The sequence below is a fragment of the Chelmon rostratus genome, chromosome 6 (assembly GCF_017976325.1).
Source record: "Chelmon rostratus isolate fCheRos1 chromosome 6, fCheRos1.pri, whole genome shotgun sequence".
Lineage (NCBI taxonomy): Eukaryota > Metazoa > Chordata > Actinopteri > Chaetodontiformes > Chaetodontidae > Chelmon > Chelmon rostratus.
Genome location: NC_055663.1, coordinates 24035079 through 24054966, shown reverse-complemented (window position 1 = coordinate 24054966; position 19888 = coordinate 24035079). Strand labels below are relative to the sequence as shown.

At 42.5% G+C, this 19888-nt stretch overlaps 2 protein-coding genes across 7 annotated transcripts in view; one reads left to right on the top strand and one right to left on the bottom strand.

Moving 5' to 3' along the window:
- Positions 1-7963, bottom strand: part of LOC121607799 (unconventional myosin-IXAa-like) — a 136946-nt gene extending 128983 nt beyond the window's left edge. For all 6 annotated transcript variants that reach the window (XM_041938768.1, XM_041938771.1, XM_041938769.1 and 3 more), the window contains exon 1: positions 7657-7963. The gene's annotated coding sequence lies outside the window, so the exon portion shown is untranslated. The remainder of the gene's footprint in view (positions 1-7656) is intronic.
- A 6794-nt stretch (positions 7964-14757) lies between these two features.
- Positions 14758-19641, top strand: psma4 (proteasome 20S subunit alpha 4). Its single transcript, XM_041938767.1, has 9 exons — positions 14758-14811; positions 15311-15335; positions 16160-16202; positions 16360-16522; positions 16761-16838; positions 16945-17033; positions 17514-17644; positions 18183-18306; positions 19361-19641. The coding sequence occupies exons 2-9, from the start codon at positions 15333-15335 to the stop codon at positions 19513-19515; spliced, it is 786 nt and encodes a 261-aa protein (XP_041794701.1). The 5' UTR covers positions 14758-14811; positions 15311-15332; the 3' UTR covers positions 19516-19641.
- The last annotated feature ends 247 nt before the right edge of the window (positions 19642-19888 follow it).

The following is a 19888-nucleotide window of genomic DNA, read 5'->3' as shown; positions in this document are numbered from 1 at the left end:
TCAGCCTCAAGGCTTCAGGGGGATTCAGAGAGCTGATCAAAGACGCGTCAGCGGGGCAGATGACTGCTGGCTTAATGCTTGGACTGGGGTCATGTGGATCATGTGGATGGGCTCTCTGAACGCTAAACCACCCAGAAGTCGACAAGGAGAGGGAGATAAAGTGGAGAGACTTCAAGGGAAATTCTTGTTTCAAGCAACTTGGCTCTTGTTTTTGTCCTTTTGCCGCATCATCACTTTCAGCTACGATGACATTGTTAACTGCTGAGATCTGGAAATGGCAACATCACAACAAAAATGATGCGTCAAGAAATACATCACACAAAAACTGTTTATCATCAGTCTAACTGTCTGGATGCTATTAAGAATTTTAGCATCTTTCAGCTAATCGTCTTTATTTTACTTCTTTCCTGTTTTAGTTCACTCTCACAGCTTTCATAACATTGTTTTCAGCAGGCTGTTCTCTGTGAAAAGCTCTAAAAACCTACTTCACACTACCTGCACAGCACCGAGCATCACACAGACAAGGTTAGCAACCAGCTGGTAAACATAGTGGAGCATTTAGCAGCTAAACAGCCAGATATTCCCCTCAGGAATTGCTGGAAACCAAAAAAATGATTCAAGTCAGGAGAGTAAATATTGACTTCACCAGGAGGCCAGAGACACGACTCTGAATGAATGCTGATGTTTCTCTGTAGATGCTGGATGTGCAACGTATCGACCTTGACTGTGATTGTGTGTTCACGGCCGGTTTCTGCTGGCCAAAAATGAATAAATAATTTTTTTAAAAAATCAGTTAATGCAGATTTAATTTTCCAAATCTGACACAATATAAAACTGACAGACAGAAAGAACTACAGAAGGCAATTCAAGCCAAATGATACAGAAATACAGAACAGCACCCAACTATACAGACTGACTGCACAAACCCTAAGCCAGCTGCACCTCTTGCCTCCTTCAATTCAAAATATTAACACATATAAGTACAATGCATGTTTGCATCTGGGAGCTTAATATCTTCTGCCAGAGGGTAAAAGTTGGAGCTCACGTGAGCTGGATCTTCAGGGCTCGTGTATAAGATGCTGCTTATGGATCTGGACCTCATTTCTAACGCTTATGATTGCAAAGTCCAGGTCACAACTAAGTTAGTTAAAACATCTCAGCAAGGTGAGTATTATGTTGTCAGAGCTGGAAGAAATGATAGACAAACAAAAGAAATTTAGACGCACATTGCAATAAATTCGAATTTCTCTTTAACATCTGATAGATAGACGATACACAGAAGCCAGTGCAGTCATAAAAAAGCCAGGAGCACAGTCCTATTCTGCAGCGAGGGCCTGCTGGCTGCTTGATTTAAAATGAACCCCTCACAATCTATTAATTGCTGCACTCTCTCTTCATCATCCCTGTTCGCTGTCAAACTTTCTCCTCCTGTCTCTCCATCTATGATCAGCCAAGCAGGACGGAGCGGAGCGCGGCGATGCTGCTGGCTGCTCTTTGCCCCGGGCGGTGCCAGGGGCCTGATCCATGCCCCCACCAGCTGCTGCCTGTTGCAAGAAGCACAATCAAGTGCTCCAGTTCTTCCCATGAAAAAAAAAAACTCTAGCAACAAAACCAAGACGTGTTTACTTGTAGAAATCTTTTTTTTTAAACAATGTATTTATGCCTAAAGCAGCCACAGCCATAGAATGAGGTTAAATAAATAATACAAAGAGATGTGAGGAGCGATAATGGATGCAGAAATTCACAGAGGACGCAGCTTTGAACAGCTGAAAGAATAACAAACAGGAGCGCCACCGCTAAGAATCAAGCTACGCTGGAATCAAAAGGACTTCTGCTATCGAGCTAACAATCTGCACCGGTGACACATATTACACCGCAGCGACTCCTTTGAAGGAGACTGTGGAAAAAGCGAAAGTGATTTTAATACTGTCGGACAGCTGCAGAAGACAGAGGTAGGATTTCTCGCAGGCTGTCGTTTTTTTTTTTTTTGTATAATTGAGTGTTATTCTCTAAAGAATATGTAAAACGTGTTCATGAATTAACCTCGGCTACAGAAGAAGGCTTTAAAAAGGAGCAGACGTGCCTGTGCGAGGGTTTCCTCGTCCGGTTCAGACTGCGGTCAATATGATGGACACTAAAGACTCAATCAGAGCATCAACGCCGTGACAAATCACTGTCAGTCCTCGTGTCACATGAGCGTCACAGAGGTCGTTCAGCCGCCTCGACCGTTAGCGGTCGTGGTTCCACTCAATGACCGGATCGACTGTGTCGATATTCAGGAAGTACGCATTTCAGATGTTAGAGCGCCTGATTGCGTGTGCATGAACTTATCAGAATTTGAATAACGTGAAATAAGACGTCATGTCAGACTATTTCCACTGCAGCTACTGTGGAATTAAAAGATACAGCTGATGTTACTCTATTTCTTTCTTTTGATGAAAAGACCAAAACCAACAATGTGTTCCATCTCTCAGAACTTTCTGACTTCCTTGCCATATAAACACTCACTTTAAATAAAGGGTCATATTTTCCTAAAACAGCTGGGCACTGTAGCTTATAGCAAATATTACAGAGACAGGGGGAAATAGTGCATTTGCTGGGGACTATTTTCAGCAGCGGATTAATACACATTTGCTGCTCTAGTGAGTATTTACTGCAGCAGACAGCAGCAGACAATGAACATGAACCCGGTGGAATACTGTGGCTCATTTGTGTGCTTTTAATAGTTTTTGGACACAAATGGAGATCTATGGCTCAGAGGAATAAGATCTATCAGGATTTGGATACAAAGACAATAAATGTTTAAGACGATCAACAATTCATTGTTGTTTTTTCATGGGATGTTTTGACAACAACCAAAACACAGCATATCAGCACATGTATCCTTTAAATAGCAACGCTTTTCTGTCTGAAACATTCTGGGTAAATGTGACAATTTGGTGTCCTTCAGAATCAGCAGAGCAAATGTTAAACTCACAATTTAGCACGGATGTGTGACAAACACACAGTGACAAACGCTCACAAAGAACAGGAAGACATGCAGATTACTCCACTGACAGTGGCCTCAATTGTCCAGAATCCATTGCAGCCACATGACTCCACAATCACTGCAGTTCACCCGATCAACCCACAAACCCGCAGCTCAATGCAACCACATCACGCTCGGTCTGTGGGAGTTGTTGAAGAGCGTTCAGGGAGATCACTAACTGCAGTACAAGCAGGTGATGAAGAACACTGTGAAACTCCTGGTATTCACTATAAACATCATGGATTAATGATATAAATGTGTACAAAATAACTAAGGGTTTATTTGCCCTTTAAATAAATAAAAAAACAAAACTGCCTGCAGCAGTCTCAGCTCCAGCAAGTTTGTAGTTTGAGGGAGATGCATGGTGATTACTCCTCGATCCAGCAATCTTCCCAATGCTTTGTCCTAAAATAACCGATTTGATTATTAAACAACTGGGATTTCATGAAACTTTAGTTTTCTCTGACAAACGCCAGCAATTGAAACCTGACTACTTTGCTCTAGTATCTTCTCCAGTCCTCACATCTGTGTCAGGACAAAGACAGATGCTATTTAAGATGTCCCACACACACCACCACCACCTCCACCGCCACTGTGGACGGCTCTATAAATACACCTGGTTAGAGATGCATATAGCAGCACTGACATGGTATGTGAAACATTGACCTCATCCTGGTATTGTCTTACATGGAGCCTTGAGCGCTGCAGCAGCAGGTTCGAGCGTGATTTGACTGCTCGAGCAAGGACGCTGGGATCCAGTGGCAACCAGTTAGATACGACAAAACCACCTTTTTCTTCAAGCCAAGAGGAACAAAACAGAAATGCGGGTCAGTGGGAAAAGATGTTCAGCAGTTTACAGGAGACTGTGAGCTCCGCCCTAAATCTGCTGATGAGCTTACGTCCATGATCTAATACAGACGTGATCATCAGAGCTTGTAGCTTATGATAAATCTGTCAGAAAAGTGATTGGATGTCAGCATGAAAAAAGGTCAAGCTATGAGATCATACAGGCCAGTTGTTTTTCCATTAAGACAAATAATAACAGAGTTAAGCCACGCCAAGTGTAAATGCACAGCTTCATTTCATAAACATGTCCTTATATTCCCCACAAATCAATAATCCGCTTGACATGTCTCATTTCTACTGACAAACATTCCCTGCTATGGCAACCTCGTCTCCTAGAAATGATGTTTACGTGCCACTAATTTGCAACAGCCAATATGACTTGAAGGTAAAGTAATGCTGACATGCCGTGACATATTAGAAAATGTTAATTAACATATCTAGCATGCCATTGGTGCAGGTGAGTTCACTGTTTCATCTGCTTGTAATGACTCCAGCATTATTAAGCTTTTCAGCATTTAACCTTTTCCAAACTGCAACCAAACTGCTTTTGTTGCCTAAACCTAACCACACATGTGAACCCCAGACTCCTTCCTGTGAGTCCGGTGTGGCACATAAACATAGCGCATCATTCACTTCTGATCATTATCCTGCCAGCGATTATGTTTGTCGCCACATCATAATTGGACAAAACAATTTAGTGCTACATAAACATGATTTTTAGCAGACAATTGCAGGATACAATCACATCTAACATGTCTGTATCAGTTCAAACAAACTAGTTTTGTTTAGGCTGGTGTGAAATCTGTCAATCGAACAAAGAAACCAGACCGAGACCAGCTGAAAATTTGCTCCCCCGCCTGCTTCTGAATGGACTCAAAGCACACAAGATTTGGTAACATTAGACGTGTGATTTTAGAGTGAATGGACTACTATTAAATGCATATACTGTTCATCAAACCGTCAAGTAAGCGAGCTTTTAGGTGGCCTATATATGAACCAGAGAGTCCAAAGATGTTAAAGCAGCTGAATTTGGGTGCTTCTCGTTAAAACATGACGCAATTTAGCAATCTCACGTTATTCTACAAGCTACAGCTCCATCCGCAATAATGTTCGAGCACAAAACAGCTCTTTTCCAGCCCGTTTCCACCTGCTCATCATTAAACTGCTCCAACTGGTCCAGATCAAGTCAACCGAACAGCAGGTGTGAGAGCACCTAAAAGAAGAACCTCTCCAACCCTCTGATCTGCTCAGTCACACTAATGCACCAAAATAACCTTACATGACCCTGGATGGTGTCTGATATTGAGTCTTTAGACGTCCCACTGAATCTCAGTGGAGCAGCTCCATATGGACGGAGCACTGTTTCTCCTCTTTCTGGGTATAAGGTTCATAAATACTGACTGAGCACCTGACAGCAGACTCAAAGTGTAAGGAGAACAGGCCCCAGGTGGTGCAGAAGGACATCAGCAGAGACGGTTCATGCTGAGGAAAACGCCAGCTCAAGTATCTGTAGCGTCTTCAAACAGCTCTAGAAAAAGGGATTAGAGGCTTTCAGTCTCCATGCATTATTTAAATGAGTGATGTTCCTGTTCAACACCCTTATCCTTGTATATGATCGCTTTTATGTGGTCTATATTAACTGTGACTGAGTAGAAAAAGTCGCCGTGGATGCTCTTCTTCTGCCGTGACGTCTTCATCTGTCACACATTTAAAAAACAAGGCTTTCCGAGCTGCTTTCGCGTCGCGTTCACGGCCACATTCGCTGGGCAGCTGGAGCTGTCAGAGCAATGTTTTCAGTTCTGCTCTCAAAGGCTTTGCCACTTACATAATAACCTGAATGAAATGTTAATGTCAGCAAAGTTGACAGCGCAATAAGGGAATTCTCCTCTGACTGAACCGGCAGCGGGGGGAGTCAGACGAGTCGACTGCAGGTCTCCTGCAGGAGGTGAGAAGCTCTCGTCTGTCCTGGCATCTCAAAATAATGCACCTATAATGACTTCCCCTCCTTCCCTGTGGCACTTCATGAGCGTTGCCACGGGTCGGCGGGGACTCGTCGCATGCAGCCACGCTCCTGAGTGCTGTTGCTCAACACAGGCACTTCAGAGCCGGTAGAGGAGGAGGAGGAGGAGGGTGGGTCACCTCTTGAAGCTTCTGGGCTGGTGGACGGAGACCTCGGGGGCACCACTGGTCCCAGTCTGGTGTGTTCAAGGCCATGCAGGCCTGTTTTAACATGTCAGCTGACTAAATACAGCCTAATCTCAGCTCCAACTGGGCAACAAACGCACTTTGTTTGTTGCTGCGTTTTAGCTCTTAGCTGAGTGATGGTGTGAAATTCATATAAAAAGACACCAAATAGATAGTCCATCCTACCTGCTGTACAATATTTATGCTCTAATGCTCTAGTTCTGTGCCTTTAATTCATTATTTTCTGCACCTATTCTGGGCTATTTCTCCACATTCACTATATTAAAACAGTTTATTTTGTAAAGCAATTGTGGTCCTTTCTGTTTTAAAGCCTTCATACAGTCACTCTGTATGCCCTATAATTAAAGCTGACATGTTTTCACCTCATTTGCAGACTACAGCTGCAGACTAAATCTTAACAAGAGCGGCAACTAACAACTACTGTCACTATGAGTTTATCTGCTGATTATTTCCTAGAATAATTGATTGTTTGGTCATATAAAACAGTAGAAATGTCCACGTTGACATCAAATTGCACGTTTTGCCTGATCAGCAGTCCAAAACCAGCAAATGTTCCTATTTGAGGAGCTAAAACCAGTGAATTTTTGGCATTTTTACTTAAAAATGGCTTCCAGAGAAGATTCATTTCTTGTCCATCAACCAATTAACAACTTGACTCCTGCAAATACATGACAGCAGGGTGCATTAATGGAATTGAAGGAGCTTCAGTCTCTTCTATAGCTGATTTGTTTGTTTATAGCTGTTTGTTGTGATCAACAGGAGATCACACAGTAGCTTTTACACCAACACACACACACACACGCCTACATTCACCTCCATCCACAGTACCATTGTACTAGTGTTTAACGTTAGGTGCACAGCAGCTGATCATCTTTATGTCCAGCACTAAAGACCCATCGGGCAGCAGCAGCAGCGTGATGGAAGCAGCCTCACACATGACGACAAATGTCACAACCGTCCGTCACAGCGCTCAGCAGCAGCAGACCCAAAAACAAAGCCCTGCAGCCTCTACACCAGCAGCATAACACAACCAGAGCTCTAACCTTCCTCTGCGACAATGGACCCGACCAGCACTGCTCTGATGGACCATTTATACCAGTGCGTCACGTTTATTGCTGCTGCTGCTGCTGCACTGTCAGACTCCACGCACACAAAACTGCAGCCCAGATGTGATGTCCAGCATACAACATCTGTAGCAGCACATTTACGCATTATGTAAGAAAACAGCGTGACATTTATCCGAGGCGGCGGCGGCAGCGGTGGCGATGGAGGGGGTGAGGTTGGGGGTGAGGGGGGGGGAGACTGGGAGCCGCGGAGCTCTGGGTGCGTACAGGGCTGCTGGAGGGCATTTTGACCATGTCGATCCATTTCTTTCATAATAGTACGTGTGGTGTGGCCTGACGTTGCGTTTGAATCGGGATCGGGAGGCTGCAGCTGATGTTTTACTGACTGACAGACAGACAGACAGACAGACAGACGGGGGTTTGACAGTCCCCCTCTCAGAGCTCTGCTGCTCCGCTTTACTGACAGCAAAACGCAAACACTGTGTGGACTCAAAGGGAGGAAAGGGGGCTTACCTCCTCCAGTGTGCCTTCAGTCAGCTGCTCCGTAAACCTCCCCGCTACAAAACCCCCTTCTCTGACGAGGAAGAGCAGGCAAGCCGTGCGCCTCCCGTCCAAAAAACTCAGGCTGGTTTCACCGCAGGGAAACGCTGCCGTGCGTAACAGTCCGCACCACGTATCCCGCCGCTCAAACCTCCAGATCTGCTGCAGATACGGTCCCGTTTTTCCGCGTCCCCCTTCTCTCTTTCTGCCGTAGTCCTGAGAGCGTCTGTTGTGAGTCCTCCCGTCACGTCTCCTTCCTCTCACAGCTCCTCTCTGCTCCGCTCTCTCCCCTTTTTCTTCTCGTCTACAACCGCTGCCAGCCGTACCGCGCGTGCACTCGCGCTGCGCGTCCACGTAGGGCCGTAGGGTGGGAGCTATATAGCAGTGTTATGGGTGGGTGGGATGATGGGAGGACCCTCCTGTAATTAAAAAAAATGATTGTTTTAAAGTGGAGAATCTGTTCGGATTTAACTCGGTTGCTTTTTCACAGGGTGAACACGTCGGATTTAATAACAGGCAGTGTCACTCAGCACATGACTGACATGAGTGCGGGGTGTGGCCAAAAGAGCGACACCCCCTCCCCAACACACACACACACACACACAATCAGTTCAATATTGCTCTGATTTTAAATTATTTACAGCGTGTGAGGTTTATTAGTGTAATTTGTTGCCTTTTTTTAGTGGCAAATGTTTTAAGATTTAACATTTGCTGCCTGTGCTGGGATATTGACATGCATTTTCCCCTCTAACGTTTGTTTGTTGCTTGTTTGTTTTTTATACGAAAAATCACAGCACTCAAATCAAACCTGGGGCTCAAAAGCTTAAAAAACTATTTTTTGTCTTATATCTCCCTTATTCATTTATGAATGTATTCACTAATGTGCCATCGCTGTTGTCCTCTGAAGAATGTTTTAATGTGATCCATGCAATGTTTTATTTAGTGAAATAAAAACTTTTTTTTTTTAACATATATGATGCACAAAGACTGAGTTGGGTGTACTGACTGATGCAGCTGCATTGAGAAAACTTGGGAGATGTATACGATACACAACCTTAATCAGAATAAACTTTATCTTTTCCTTCTTCTGCCATCCGATGCACAATTTCTAACATATACAAAGCTACAATCAATGTTGTTCTTCTGGTTTCCTGTATATGTTACTTGAAGATGTTGCATCTTGTAATTATATACGACACAACATGACTGTATTGTCAGTTTAATTGCCACTGCTGTCAGGGACTTGTTACCAAGAGATGTAATTACGTACAGACATTCCCCTGTGATGCCAGGACGGTTTAATATCTCTCATGGCCTGTTCTGAAGCATCTGTAACACTCCTTATGTTTTTATAGGTGGATAGAAGATACGTTTTAATCCCAAAGACGGGCTGTAGTTTTAGTCCGAAAAGCAACGTGGCTCGAGAGTGGTCAGCTACTACTTGTGGTCCAACATATCCCAACAACTACTGGATGGACTGCCATTAAATGTTGTTGTCATTCATGGTCCCCAGAGGATGGCGCAATTTGATGTTGGTGACCCCCCAACTTTACTTCCAGTACCACAAGCAGGTTAAAGTTTCCAATTTGGTATTGAGTGAAAAATATGGACAACCGTTGCATAGATTGCTGAGAAATTTGAAATCAACATTCATGGTCACTAGAGGGTGAATCCTCATGACTTTTGTGATCCTCTGACTTTCCTTGTTACGCCACCAGTGGGTCAAAGCTTAGTTAAATAGTTTAACATCTGCGTCATGGATTGGCCCAAAATTTTGTGCAGACATGCATGCTCCTCAGAGGATGAAGCCTTTTCATTTCGGTGATCCCCTGACTTTTCCTTCAGCACCACCATGAGGTTGACATTTTTGGTTCAAAGTAATTTGTCCCAGATGGACTGCCATGATATTTGATACATGCATTCAAGTAGAATTAATTGTATAAAATAGTAAGTTTAGTGATCTCTTGACCTCTAGCACCATCATCAGGGCAAAATTTCCAGCTTGGCCAACAAAATAGCTGCAAAATTCAGCTATAGTTGTACTTGCAAATGCTAGCATGCTAGCATGCTAAACTAAGCTAGTAAACACGGTAAATATTGTACCTGCTAAACATCAATATGTTAGCATTTTAGCATGCTGATGTTAGCATTTAGCACACTTTAGCACTTGCAATGTAATTTGTGGATTCAAACAATGTATTTAAATTGTGTGTGTTGGGGGGTGGAGGCAGTAACAAGTGAGTGAGCGGCGTTGATTCATTCCTTTTCATGAAATGATGGACTATTTCTGTGACACACTTAAGAATGAGTAACAGGTTCTTTCCTCTTTGAGACGTGTTGACAAGAAGCTCTCAGTGAGTCAATACTCTCAGCACGCACCACTCCTCCCCATCAGAATGGATTTGTCAGTCGAAAGGTCAGTGTCGTTACGTTTTTCGTTATCACCGTGGGGGTGTTCAGTGAAATTCAACTCTTTTCGGGGTGCACAGAAACAACACAAACAGTGAATCTTTGGTGAATCTAATTAGAGAAGATTTAGCGGCAGATCTCAGATAAACTGCTCCAGGGCTGCTTGCTCTTGACAAATAATACCTCTGCTGGCAGGGGATCAACACTCTTTACCTTCAAGCGTGTGTGAGGGAAGAAGCGGATCACACACGCTCCTGTGGCGGGTTTGAAAACATCCCACCTGTTTTTCACAGGATCGGTTTCCAGCCCGGTGACATATTTACCAGCCAGACATTTTGAAAAGGAAATCCTCCCTTCGGCCATGAAAGTTGGAATCCAACTCCGAGTCGAGGGGCCCTGCTCGGCGTGCACGTTCAGGCCGGCGTCAGTGTCCAAAATGACAGGAGCTTCACATAAAATAACAGAGACAGTAGCTGAGGGCAGAGGGTGGGCTGATGGAGACAATGGACTGGAAAGGATGAAATGGCGGTGAGCGTAGCCAGGAGGCCGGCAGGATTCTTCTGTCAGCCAGAAAACTGAGATGGGACGAAAAAAAAATCTTCGAAACAGAGAAAGCAGCAACAAAGGGGCCTCTTGGTATTTTAGTGAGTGTGACATTTGTATATATTTTTACTGTAAAATAATATGTGCAAAAACTGCTGGATTTGTTTTTAAGTTCATTTGTGTAGAATGAAGATAATGCCAAATTCCAGGAATAGTTTGACATTTTGGGGAATATGTTTATTCACTTTTTTTATTCACTCTTGCCAAGAATTAGATGAAAGGATTGATACGACTCTTGTACGGTAAATATGGAGCATAAAGTCTGGAAACAGGCTTGCTCCATGTAAAGAAAACAAAACCTCAAAAAACCTTTTTGCTCATTTTCCAGTCTTTATGCTAAGCTAACTAGCTGCTGGCGCTAGCTTCATATATAACAGACAGACATGAGAGCGGTATCATTCAGTATTTTCATTCATTCAGTATTTCGCAACAATTTTACTTATGTTGGGCGTTTATAGACAGCTGTTCAAATTAAAAACTGTGCAGAAAATATAACCAGGTAGTTAACTTAATCTATGAAATCCACAAAATACAACATTTTTACATTGTGTTTGGTGTCAGGGAGTCAGGGGGTATTCAGTGATGGTTACAGACCTGCTAATGACCATTTTATTTTCAATCTGACAACCAGCTCAGAGTCAGTTCTGTGTTTGGTCTGACTGTGCAGATAGCCAAAGTGGACATGGGGCCCACACATTGTGCCATTTCATAACCATTCAAACTGCCTGGGTTCACAATGAACATGGCAAACATTAAACAGGTGCAGGAGTGTGAATATTCTCACACTTTACTATCTCACGCCCATCTGAGATGACACACTGTCTGATACCTGTCACAGTTCCCAACCATGATCCCTTCGGACATCCCATCATTTCAACATGTACAGCTGATCTAATTTTGCTTTGTGCCACGGTTTCCTAATTATGTCTGCTGACGACGCCGGGCAGTCTTTGTGACTCATGAAACCTAAAACAAAAATAGACCCAACTTGAGAAGGTGGACTCACCGGGAACAGTCTCTGTCTGATGTTTTCTTGGTCATGTGGGAAATAACACATGACTGATGTTTTCCTGGATTCAAAGCACCAGGTGGATAAAGTCCATAGCCCACTGTGTACACTCACCTGTAGAGAAACAGAAAGTAAAACTCAATATTTGCTTCAAAGTGACATCAAGTCGTGATTTTCACCATTTCCTAACACACACCTACACTTACACACACACACTAATCAGGTTTCACTTGAAGAACATAATGTTATTAAGAAATGCGTCCGTGAACTAGGCGCTAAGTACTGGTCGCTAGCTAACACTAGCTACATTCCATTAGCTTGCCCTGCCAGCTAAAATGCTTTAGCCCCTGTTGCAAGAATTTGCAAGAAAGTATGTAATATAAATTATTAACATAGTACATACTGGCTGGTGTAGTTTTATGGTGAAACTTAGCTTCAGATAGATAGATAGCTAAAAAGATTGGTTTTCAAAGTGTTAGGTGTTTAGCTGCTAGTGTGTTCAGTTAAGCAAGCTAACCACCCTTGACGGATTTGTGCCATTGCTGAAAAAAATGGAAAATTATGATGAAATAAAACAAGTAACTGAAATATAACGTTACAAACACTGTTTTGAGTTATATTTTTTACTTGCCTGATAACGTTTTACGTTACGTTTGGGTTTGGTCTTCCACAGCAGCTGGGTGGAGAACTGAAGATGATTTTACTGTTGCACTCACTTTGTATAAGTCTGGTAGCTAAATGCAGGTGAAAGTAATTTTCCAGGGAGAGTTTGACAGTATGACTGTGTGTGTGTAAATATTTATCTGTGGATCCATGCCATCCTCCACATAGTGATTTGTGGCTGGCAGCCTCCCATATTTCACCTGGGTGCTGGGTACCTTTTGCCACTGCGTTGAGTTTTATTGGGGCCAATAAAAATCCCTCTGAAGCACGCCTCCAGCACTGGCAGCTAAATAATGATTACAACAACATAAGCCCCTTCAGAGATACCAAACAATTAGAGGCCAGGGGAGATTGGATAGCTCACATCCATCACTCAGCCATAAGCCTGCATGTCAAAACAATGTGGCTCTTTGCTAAAAGAGACATAGAATAGATGTTTAAGGCTCAGCTCAAATGTTGAAAATTACAGTCTGCAGTGGGAACATCGTGAGACCTGTGTCAGAGGCCTTTAAAAGATAAATATGGTGAAGGAGTTCTAAACTAAAAGGCAGATCCAGGAGGCTTATGGCTTGTTTATTGTGGTGTTACAGCTGCAACTCTCTACTTCCCTGTGCCAATCCTCGGAGAACAATATGAGGATGTGATTATTTTTGATAATCTCAAGGTAAGCTGCCAGGCTGTGGCAACCCCTAGCTGTTTAACCGAGAGGAAAACCTCAAACAAGAAACAAAGAGGTTTGTTGTACAATTCTACAGCACTGTATATCCACTTGACCAATGTATAAATCACTGACTGATTTTATCAAGTGATTTCATATGAAGAATCTTGAGACAATGTGTATTCAGGACTGAACAGGATTTGTGAAACTATGCAGACTGACTTTGCTGTCAACACTGATGACTGTTTATGTGTTACTGAGTGCTTGGTTTGCTGGTGAATAGAAATGAGCTGAATAAGCATCGCAGAACACCTCTTCATTTTCAGTAGCAACTCATCAATAATCGTGAACATTGGTTTGAACCTATATTTAATTCATAAACACTCCAGATGAGTCAGGATGACCTTTCTTTGCTACGTCTTCCATTTGAGACAGCAGCAACAACATTTTGATTGGAATAAATGCAGGAATGACTGAAAATCCAGCGGGAGAAAATCCAAGGATAGAGACTGAGCACACTGTCTGACTGAAAAGCGACCACACACACACACACACACACACCACCATCACCACCTGACCAGAGAGGTCAGAGGTCAGAAGTCAGGGTCAGCTACAGTGCTGCACCCCTACAGAGACACGACAAAGAGTTGATTTACTGCACCGACCACAAATAACCCCTTTTCAGCAGCTCTTCTACACTGATTTCTTCACTGGTTACATGTATAAAGTCGTTTCCAGGTACAGTGTAATAAATCCCAGCAAATATACTTTTAAGTAGATGGTGCTCATCTTTACCACACATTCGAGGCAAGGGGACCCCCTGGTGGTGAATATGATTAATTACACAAATACGCAGCCAGCTCCCCCAGTACAAGTAAAACTGACTGTTTGCTTAACCTAAACAAGACAGTACAAAGCACTCAATAAGAAAACTTAAGTCACAGGTTTGAAATTCAGATCCCTCAATTCAACTGTGAGATCTTTGCTTCCGACCTTTCATTTGAACCTCACTGAAAATCCATCACCAGTTCTTCCAGCCCTCTCCCACCTGAGGAACATCTCCAGACTTCACTTCCTGTCTCCACTGTAGAGAGCCTCATCCGTGCTCTTATTACATCTCCCTTGGATTACTACGATCATCTTAACCTCTAAGACCCCTCAGAGGTTAAATACCTGGGACTCCCCACAAGTCAGTTTCTTCAGAATTGAAAAATCTCCTTGGATGAGAGGCGAAAGGATGAAAGTAAAGGCAATGCATAACATAACATGGAAGGTAAAACCACTGAATAATAGGAATAAAATAAAGTTAAAAATAGAGTGATAAAGGTGAAAGGGAAATTTGAATTATGAATTCATAATGAATTAAATTAAGTATCCATATTATCAAACAAACCAGGTACAAAATTGATGCCATGACGATGGTAGTTTCTGAGGATTAAAATTTGTTTTTGGAAAACATAATTTGTTTTTCAAATACTCACTGTATGAGGTCTTATGTTGTGTACAAAACATAACTTCAGTGTCAGCATTGTTTGCTATTGATAGGTAGAGTGTTTGAAAGGTAGTTTGAATGGGCAGAAGTCACATTATGATAGAAAGTTGTAGCCTACTTTTAACATCCTTAAAATGCAGCATCTCATTCACTTTTCTCCACCGCTAACATCCATTTCCAGACGCTGTTGCTTGGTTTTCAACATTGAATATAAAGGGGTCGCGCTTTAATGACGCAGACGCAGCCCATTTACCAACGTCATCAAAACGCGCTCTACAGAAAGCTGTTCAAGCGGTAAGCATTTTATCTTTTACAAAGTAAGATTATAGCTTTGTCTTCTGTAACGTTAATGTCTTCCTTCATAGTTCATGTGTAAAATATTTACTAAATGATGAACCAATAGCTGCGCGTGAAAGCATCAAGCGCAGCGGTAGCTTAAATTTTGTCGATTCATCTCCGTTTGTGATAACAGTTGCTGTGAGTGGGCATCAATTTAGCTGTCCAAGACCTGTGAGCTAACGTTAGCGTAAATCCGAACAACCTGAGCTAATATAAGAGTGTAATGCCTCCCTCCGTTAGCGTTGAGTACTAGTTAGCTAGCTGTTAGACACGACAGACCTTAGCGATTCTTGGTTTTGTCTCTTTCACTTTCACCGACACAACCAGCCAGATGACCAAGCAAAACTGTCGTTAATGTAACATAGCGTAGAATAACGTTAAACTAGCTAGTTAGCTCCAGTAAACTTCACTGTGTACATAACGACAAAAAATATTTTTTTTTGTTTTTCTCCAGGTTTTGACTGCAGTCTCCAAAAATGGTGAGAAAACTCGAATGCTAGATATTGTTTTGTAATGATGATGTGCTGCTTAGCTTCTTTCTTGCAGCATCTGTACAGCCTGTCAGCGCCTTACCAACAGGTACAGCTCAGGTTGAAGCCATAACTGCTGATGACCTCAGTTCTCAAGCTCAAGCTCTCCAAACATTGTGTCTCATTTGACATAATGAGACACAATGTTTCTGTTATTATTTGTCAATAAGATCCTAGCTGGGAATTTTAAATGATGATGCTGCGTAAAACGGAAGCCGTGAACGCTCCATGAAAGACTGGACATACAGAGGGGTTAACTTTAAAGGGAAAGCTGTGTCAGTGAGGTGTCAGGCCTCCACAAAGCCTCCAGCACAGTTCCTTGTTTCAAATTCTCCAAGCCCTGAACTCTATTAGAAGGATAAACCCTTTCCCTTTATTTTATCACTCATCTGTGTAGTTCATTATACATTTTAAGTGTACCGTAAAATGTAGTCTACATGACACTCCGCCAAGTAAATGATGGTATATTTTGTCTGTAGATTGCAGGGTTATCCATTCTATAAGCCACTTGTCAGATATCAAAGCTGATGTGCTGGTCTCGTAGCTACTAAAAGACATTTCACACTTCTCTTCCCAAGGAGCTATTTCATCAACAAGCAGATTTAATTATATACTTGTCCAGTGCACTAGTCAAGGGTGTAAAACATTTCAGGAGAGCAATTACTTATTGTCCCTGGCGTAGCCCCAACATAATTACTTGTAGCTCTGTGGTCTGTATTTTGAAGTTAAGTAAGTTTCAATTAGATTTCAGCAGTTTTTTTGTTTCCTTGCAGTCCCGTCGATATGATTCCCGAACAACCATCTTCTCACCAGAGGGTAAGAGTTCTTGAATAATTAGCTAATTTTCTTCAACCATACATGGAACTTTGACTCGTTCAAGCCAGGTTCAGGCATCTTGTGCTTTTTCATTTCTTGTCTTTTAGTGCTTTGTTCTTGCATCCTCTTGTTGATTGATGCTGTGTGTCATTCGCAGGGCGTCTGTATCAGGTTGAGTACGCCATGGAAGCCATCGGCCACGCCGGCACCTGCCTGGGAATTTTAGCCAATGACGGAGTGCTGCTGGCTGCTGAGAGGAGGAACATTCACAAGTTGCTGGATGAAGTGTTTTTCTCAGAGAAAATCTACAAGTTGAATGAGTGAGTCTCCTCTTCTTCATCCTTATTGTCCTACTTTAGTGGCATTAGTATAATCGACAGCTCTACAACTTTAAAAGGACGTGTAGTCATTTTGCAAATGCATTGGAACCACAGTGACACACTTCTCTAACAGCTTCCATTAGTATATAAATGGCATAGCAATTAAAAAATTTAGGAGAGATATACAGAGGAAACATATTTTTTCTCAAGGTTCCTACGTCTTCCCATTCCCTTGCAGAGACATGGCGTGCAGCGTGGCAGGAATCACATCAGATGCCAACGTGCTGACCAACGAGCTGAGACTTATAGCACAGAGGTAAGCTTCAGTCAGGAACACGGTCTTCATAAACACTGCTGCAGCAAAATGGTTCAAGTGGGACGAAATAGGAATATGAATGTGATGATCTGTGTTGCCGTTACAGGTACCTGCTGCAGTACCAGGAGCCAATCCCCTGCGAGCAGCTGGTCACAGCTTTGTGTGACATCAAACAGGCCTACACCCAGTTTGGAGGTACAAAGCAGCACTGCACAGTTGTGTCTTGATGAGTGTTTCATGTACATGCAGAGTTTACATCCTGATAAAGCCAGCTTTGAAGTCCCCCCCCCCCCCCCAGCTCAGCTTGTAAATCATTGGCTGACAGCAACACACAACCTCTCACATGTAAACAAACTGCTGTGTGCAAATTAATTGGTATTTCATTTGCTTAGCTGGCCAGATGCCAGCTAGATCCCCATCTAGCTAGCTACAATAAATAATCCAGGGTATTAATTTCTGTACTTTTGCTCAGACTCAGAGAAGCATTTGAAATGATTAATGTAAAATATTTGCTTATTTGGAAAGCTGTTGGGTGCTTATGCTGCTGGCCCTGATGTACCTTTATTTGGGGCAGTCAAGTTTCCTGAATCCCTGCAGTAGAAAATTATCATAGTTTTGACGCTTCAGCTGAGTCAGTATGATGAAGTCAGTTTATGTGTGTGTCTGTTCTCACAGGAAAACGTCCCTTTGGAGTCTCGCTGCTCTACATGGGCTGGGATAAACACTATGGCTTCCAGCTCTACCAGAGTGACCCCAGTGGAAACTACGGAGGCTGGAAGGCCACCTGCATCGGAAACAACAGCGCCGTAAGTCTCACGTGTGCTTCAGAATTATAGAAGCTGCTGTTCCACACTGTGACACTGGAGGGCGCAGCTGCACAGAGTTTTTACACATAGTGGCCATGAAAAGGACAGGATGCTCACAATAAACAGACATGCTGTGGCCTACTTAGTACTGACTCTTGGGGCTGCTTATTGTGTAAGTCCTGATTCATGGTGGCTTTGCTAATCTCAGTGGGTCTCCACAGGGCTGCACACAGAGCACTGTGGGTAACAGAGCTTTGTGAAAACACTTTTGTCCAAGAGGCCTTAAAGTACCTTGAGTGCATGCACTTTTAGTTTGGGTGTCTCCAGTGAGGAAACGCACACCTGATCCTGACAGTGTTCGTGTGAGAGCCGTACAGCGGCAGAGGTGTAATTGCAGTCTTCATAGCTGAATACACATGGGGAGACCATTTTGCGTGACTTACGTTCTGCAGCCCTAACAAAAAGGATGTTGTTTTGGGACTGTTGTGATTAGAGTGATTTTTACTCTGTCTCTCTCTCTCTCTCTGTGTCCTTCTAGGCAGCTGTCTCCATGTTGAAGCAGGACTTCAAGGAGGGAGAGATGACTCTTTCTGCAGCTCTTGCTCTTGCCATTAAAGTTCTCAATAAAACCATGGACGTCAGCAAGCTGTCTGCAGAGAAAGGTGCAGATTTGAGCAGTTAGAAAGATGTTAAGATAATTAGCCCCTTTTATAGAATTTGATCTATAGTTTGAGAACAAATGAATGCCGTACTATTTTTTTTGATTGGTAGTCTCACTGGGATAAAGATGTCTTTTTCAAGAGGTATCAAAAAACAAAATCACATTTCCAGTCAGGCAACCACACAACCAGCATACCGAGACAGTAAATACAGCCAAATAACTAACAATCAAGCAGCAGAAAGAACATATAATACATATAAACATATAATAAATATTTTTATGAGACAACCCCACAGGGAAAAAATTTGATTTAATTTCATCTAGCAGCTAGAGCCAGATATTTTACTCAGGAGTCATTAGAGACCCAAACCAGAGCTAAAATGAGAGTAAATATTGGAATTCCATTCATCAGGTGGACCAGGAACGTGACTCTGAATGCTCATATTGTTCTTTGTTCTCTTTGTGAGGTGATAATGTGTCAGTGTTTTGTTTACAGAATGTGCTGCTGCCCCCAAGTGGCCATTACAAAACCCACAGAAAACAATTAATACCACATTAAAGGTGCTCGTCTGCTGTTTCAGCATCAATAACCAATCGAATGAGAGACATTAATGGAACTACTGTAAACAAATAGGACTGTTTTCTGCAGCTGTTTTTGTCTGTGAGCCTCGATAAGGCTTTTACGTTGTGTGTCACTGAGTCTGATTTTCAGGATTCATGGCACGGTGACATTTTCTCACAACACAAAATGTCAAGAGGAACCTTTTTTCACAGTCATTAATAATAACAGCACCCATTGTTTTCAGTGTGGTTTCATTTGCTTACCTTGAATATAATGTACATGATGTGTGGGCAAGTCTACACAATGAGATGTACCTGGTCAACCTGTTCTGTGCCTGATTCAGGGATAACTATGCAGTGACCTCATTGTTCCAACATGTTCCAAAAACTGAACTATAATTGAAATATACATTATGTATAAATTTAGATATAAATAGAAACCACAAGTGTACGTCATCGTTCCTCACTGTCTGTCTCCGTCTTTGTCGTTTCAGTGGAGATCGCCACGCTGACCCGCGACAACGGCAAGACCTGCATCAAAGTGCTGAAGCTGAAGGAAGTGGAGGAACTGATCAAGAAGCACGAAGCAGAAGAGGCCAAAGCTGAGAAAGACAAGAAAGAGAAGGAGCAGAAAGAGAAGGACAAGTAGAGAGAGTTTTGTGTGTGAGAACGAATGTGAGCTTGCGAGTGTGGATGTAAAAACTGAGTCATCAGGTATGTTTGCATTTATGTTGTTTCTTAAAATAAATCCAGGTGTTCAACTATTGACTCTCGATTTTTGTGTTACTGAGTTGTTTTTACTGTAAATACTGTAGGGTCTGGCCATAAAAAGAGCAAAATGTTGTTTATTCATAGTCAAAACAAGCATGATGTGATACTTTTAAACCGTGAAGTGATTGAACTAAACTTGGCAAGAGTCTCTTTCAGTCGATTTCCGGTGTTTAAAAGTTATTTATCCCTTCCGTTACTTTTCTGATCTATGTGGCTTTACGGTTGAAATGAGTACGGGATTAGAGCTAAAT

What these genes read in the sequence shown, in the direction of transcription:
- psma4 (XM_041938767.1), top strand. An exon ending in AAAATCTACAAGTTGAATGA is followed by an intron (nt 16,523 to 16,760) that starts GTGAGTCTCCTC and finishes ATTCCCTTGCAG; the next exon opens with AGACATGGCGTGCAGCGTGG. An exon ending in GCATCGGAAACAACAGCGCC is followed by an intron (nt 17,645 to 18,182) that starts GTAAGTCTCACG and finishes GTGTCCTTCTAG; the next exon opens with GCAGCTGTCTCCATGTTGAA.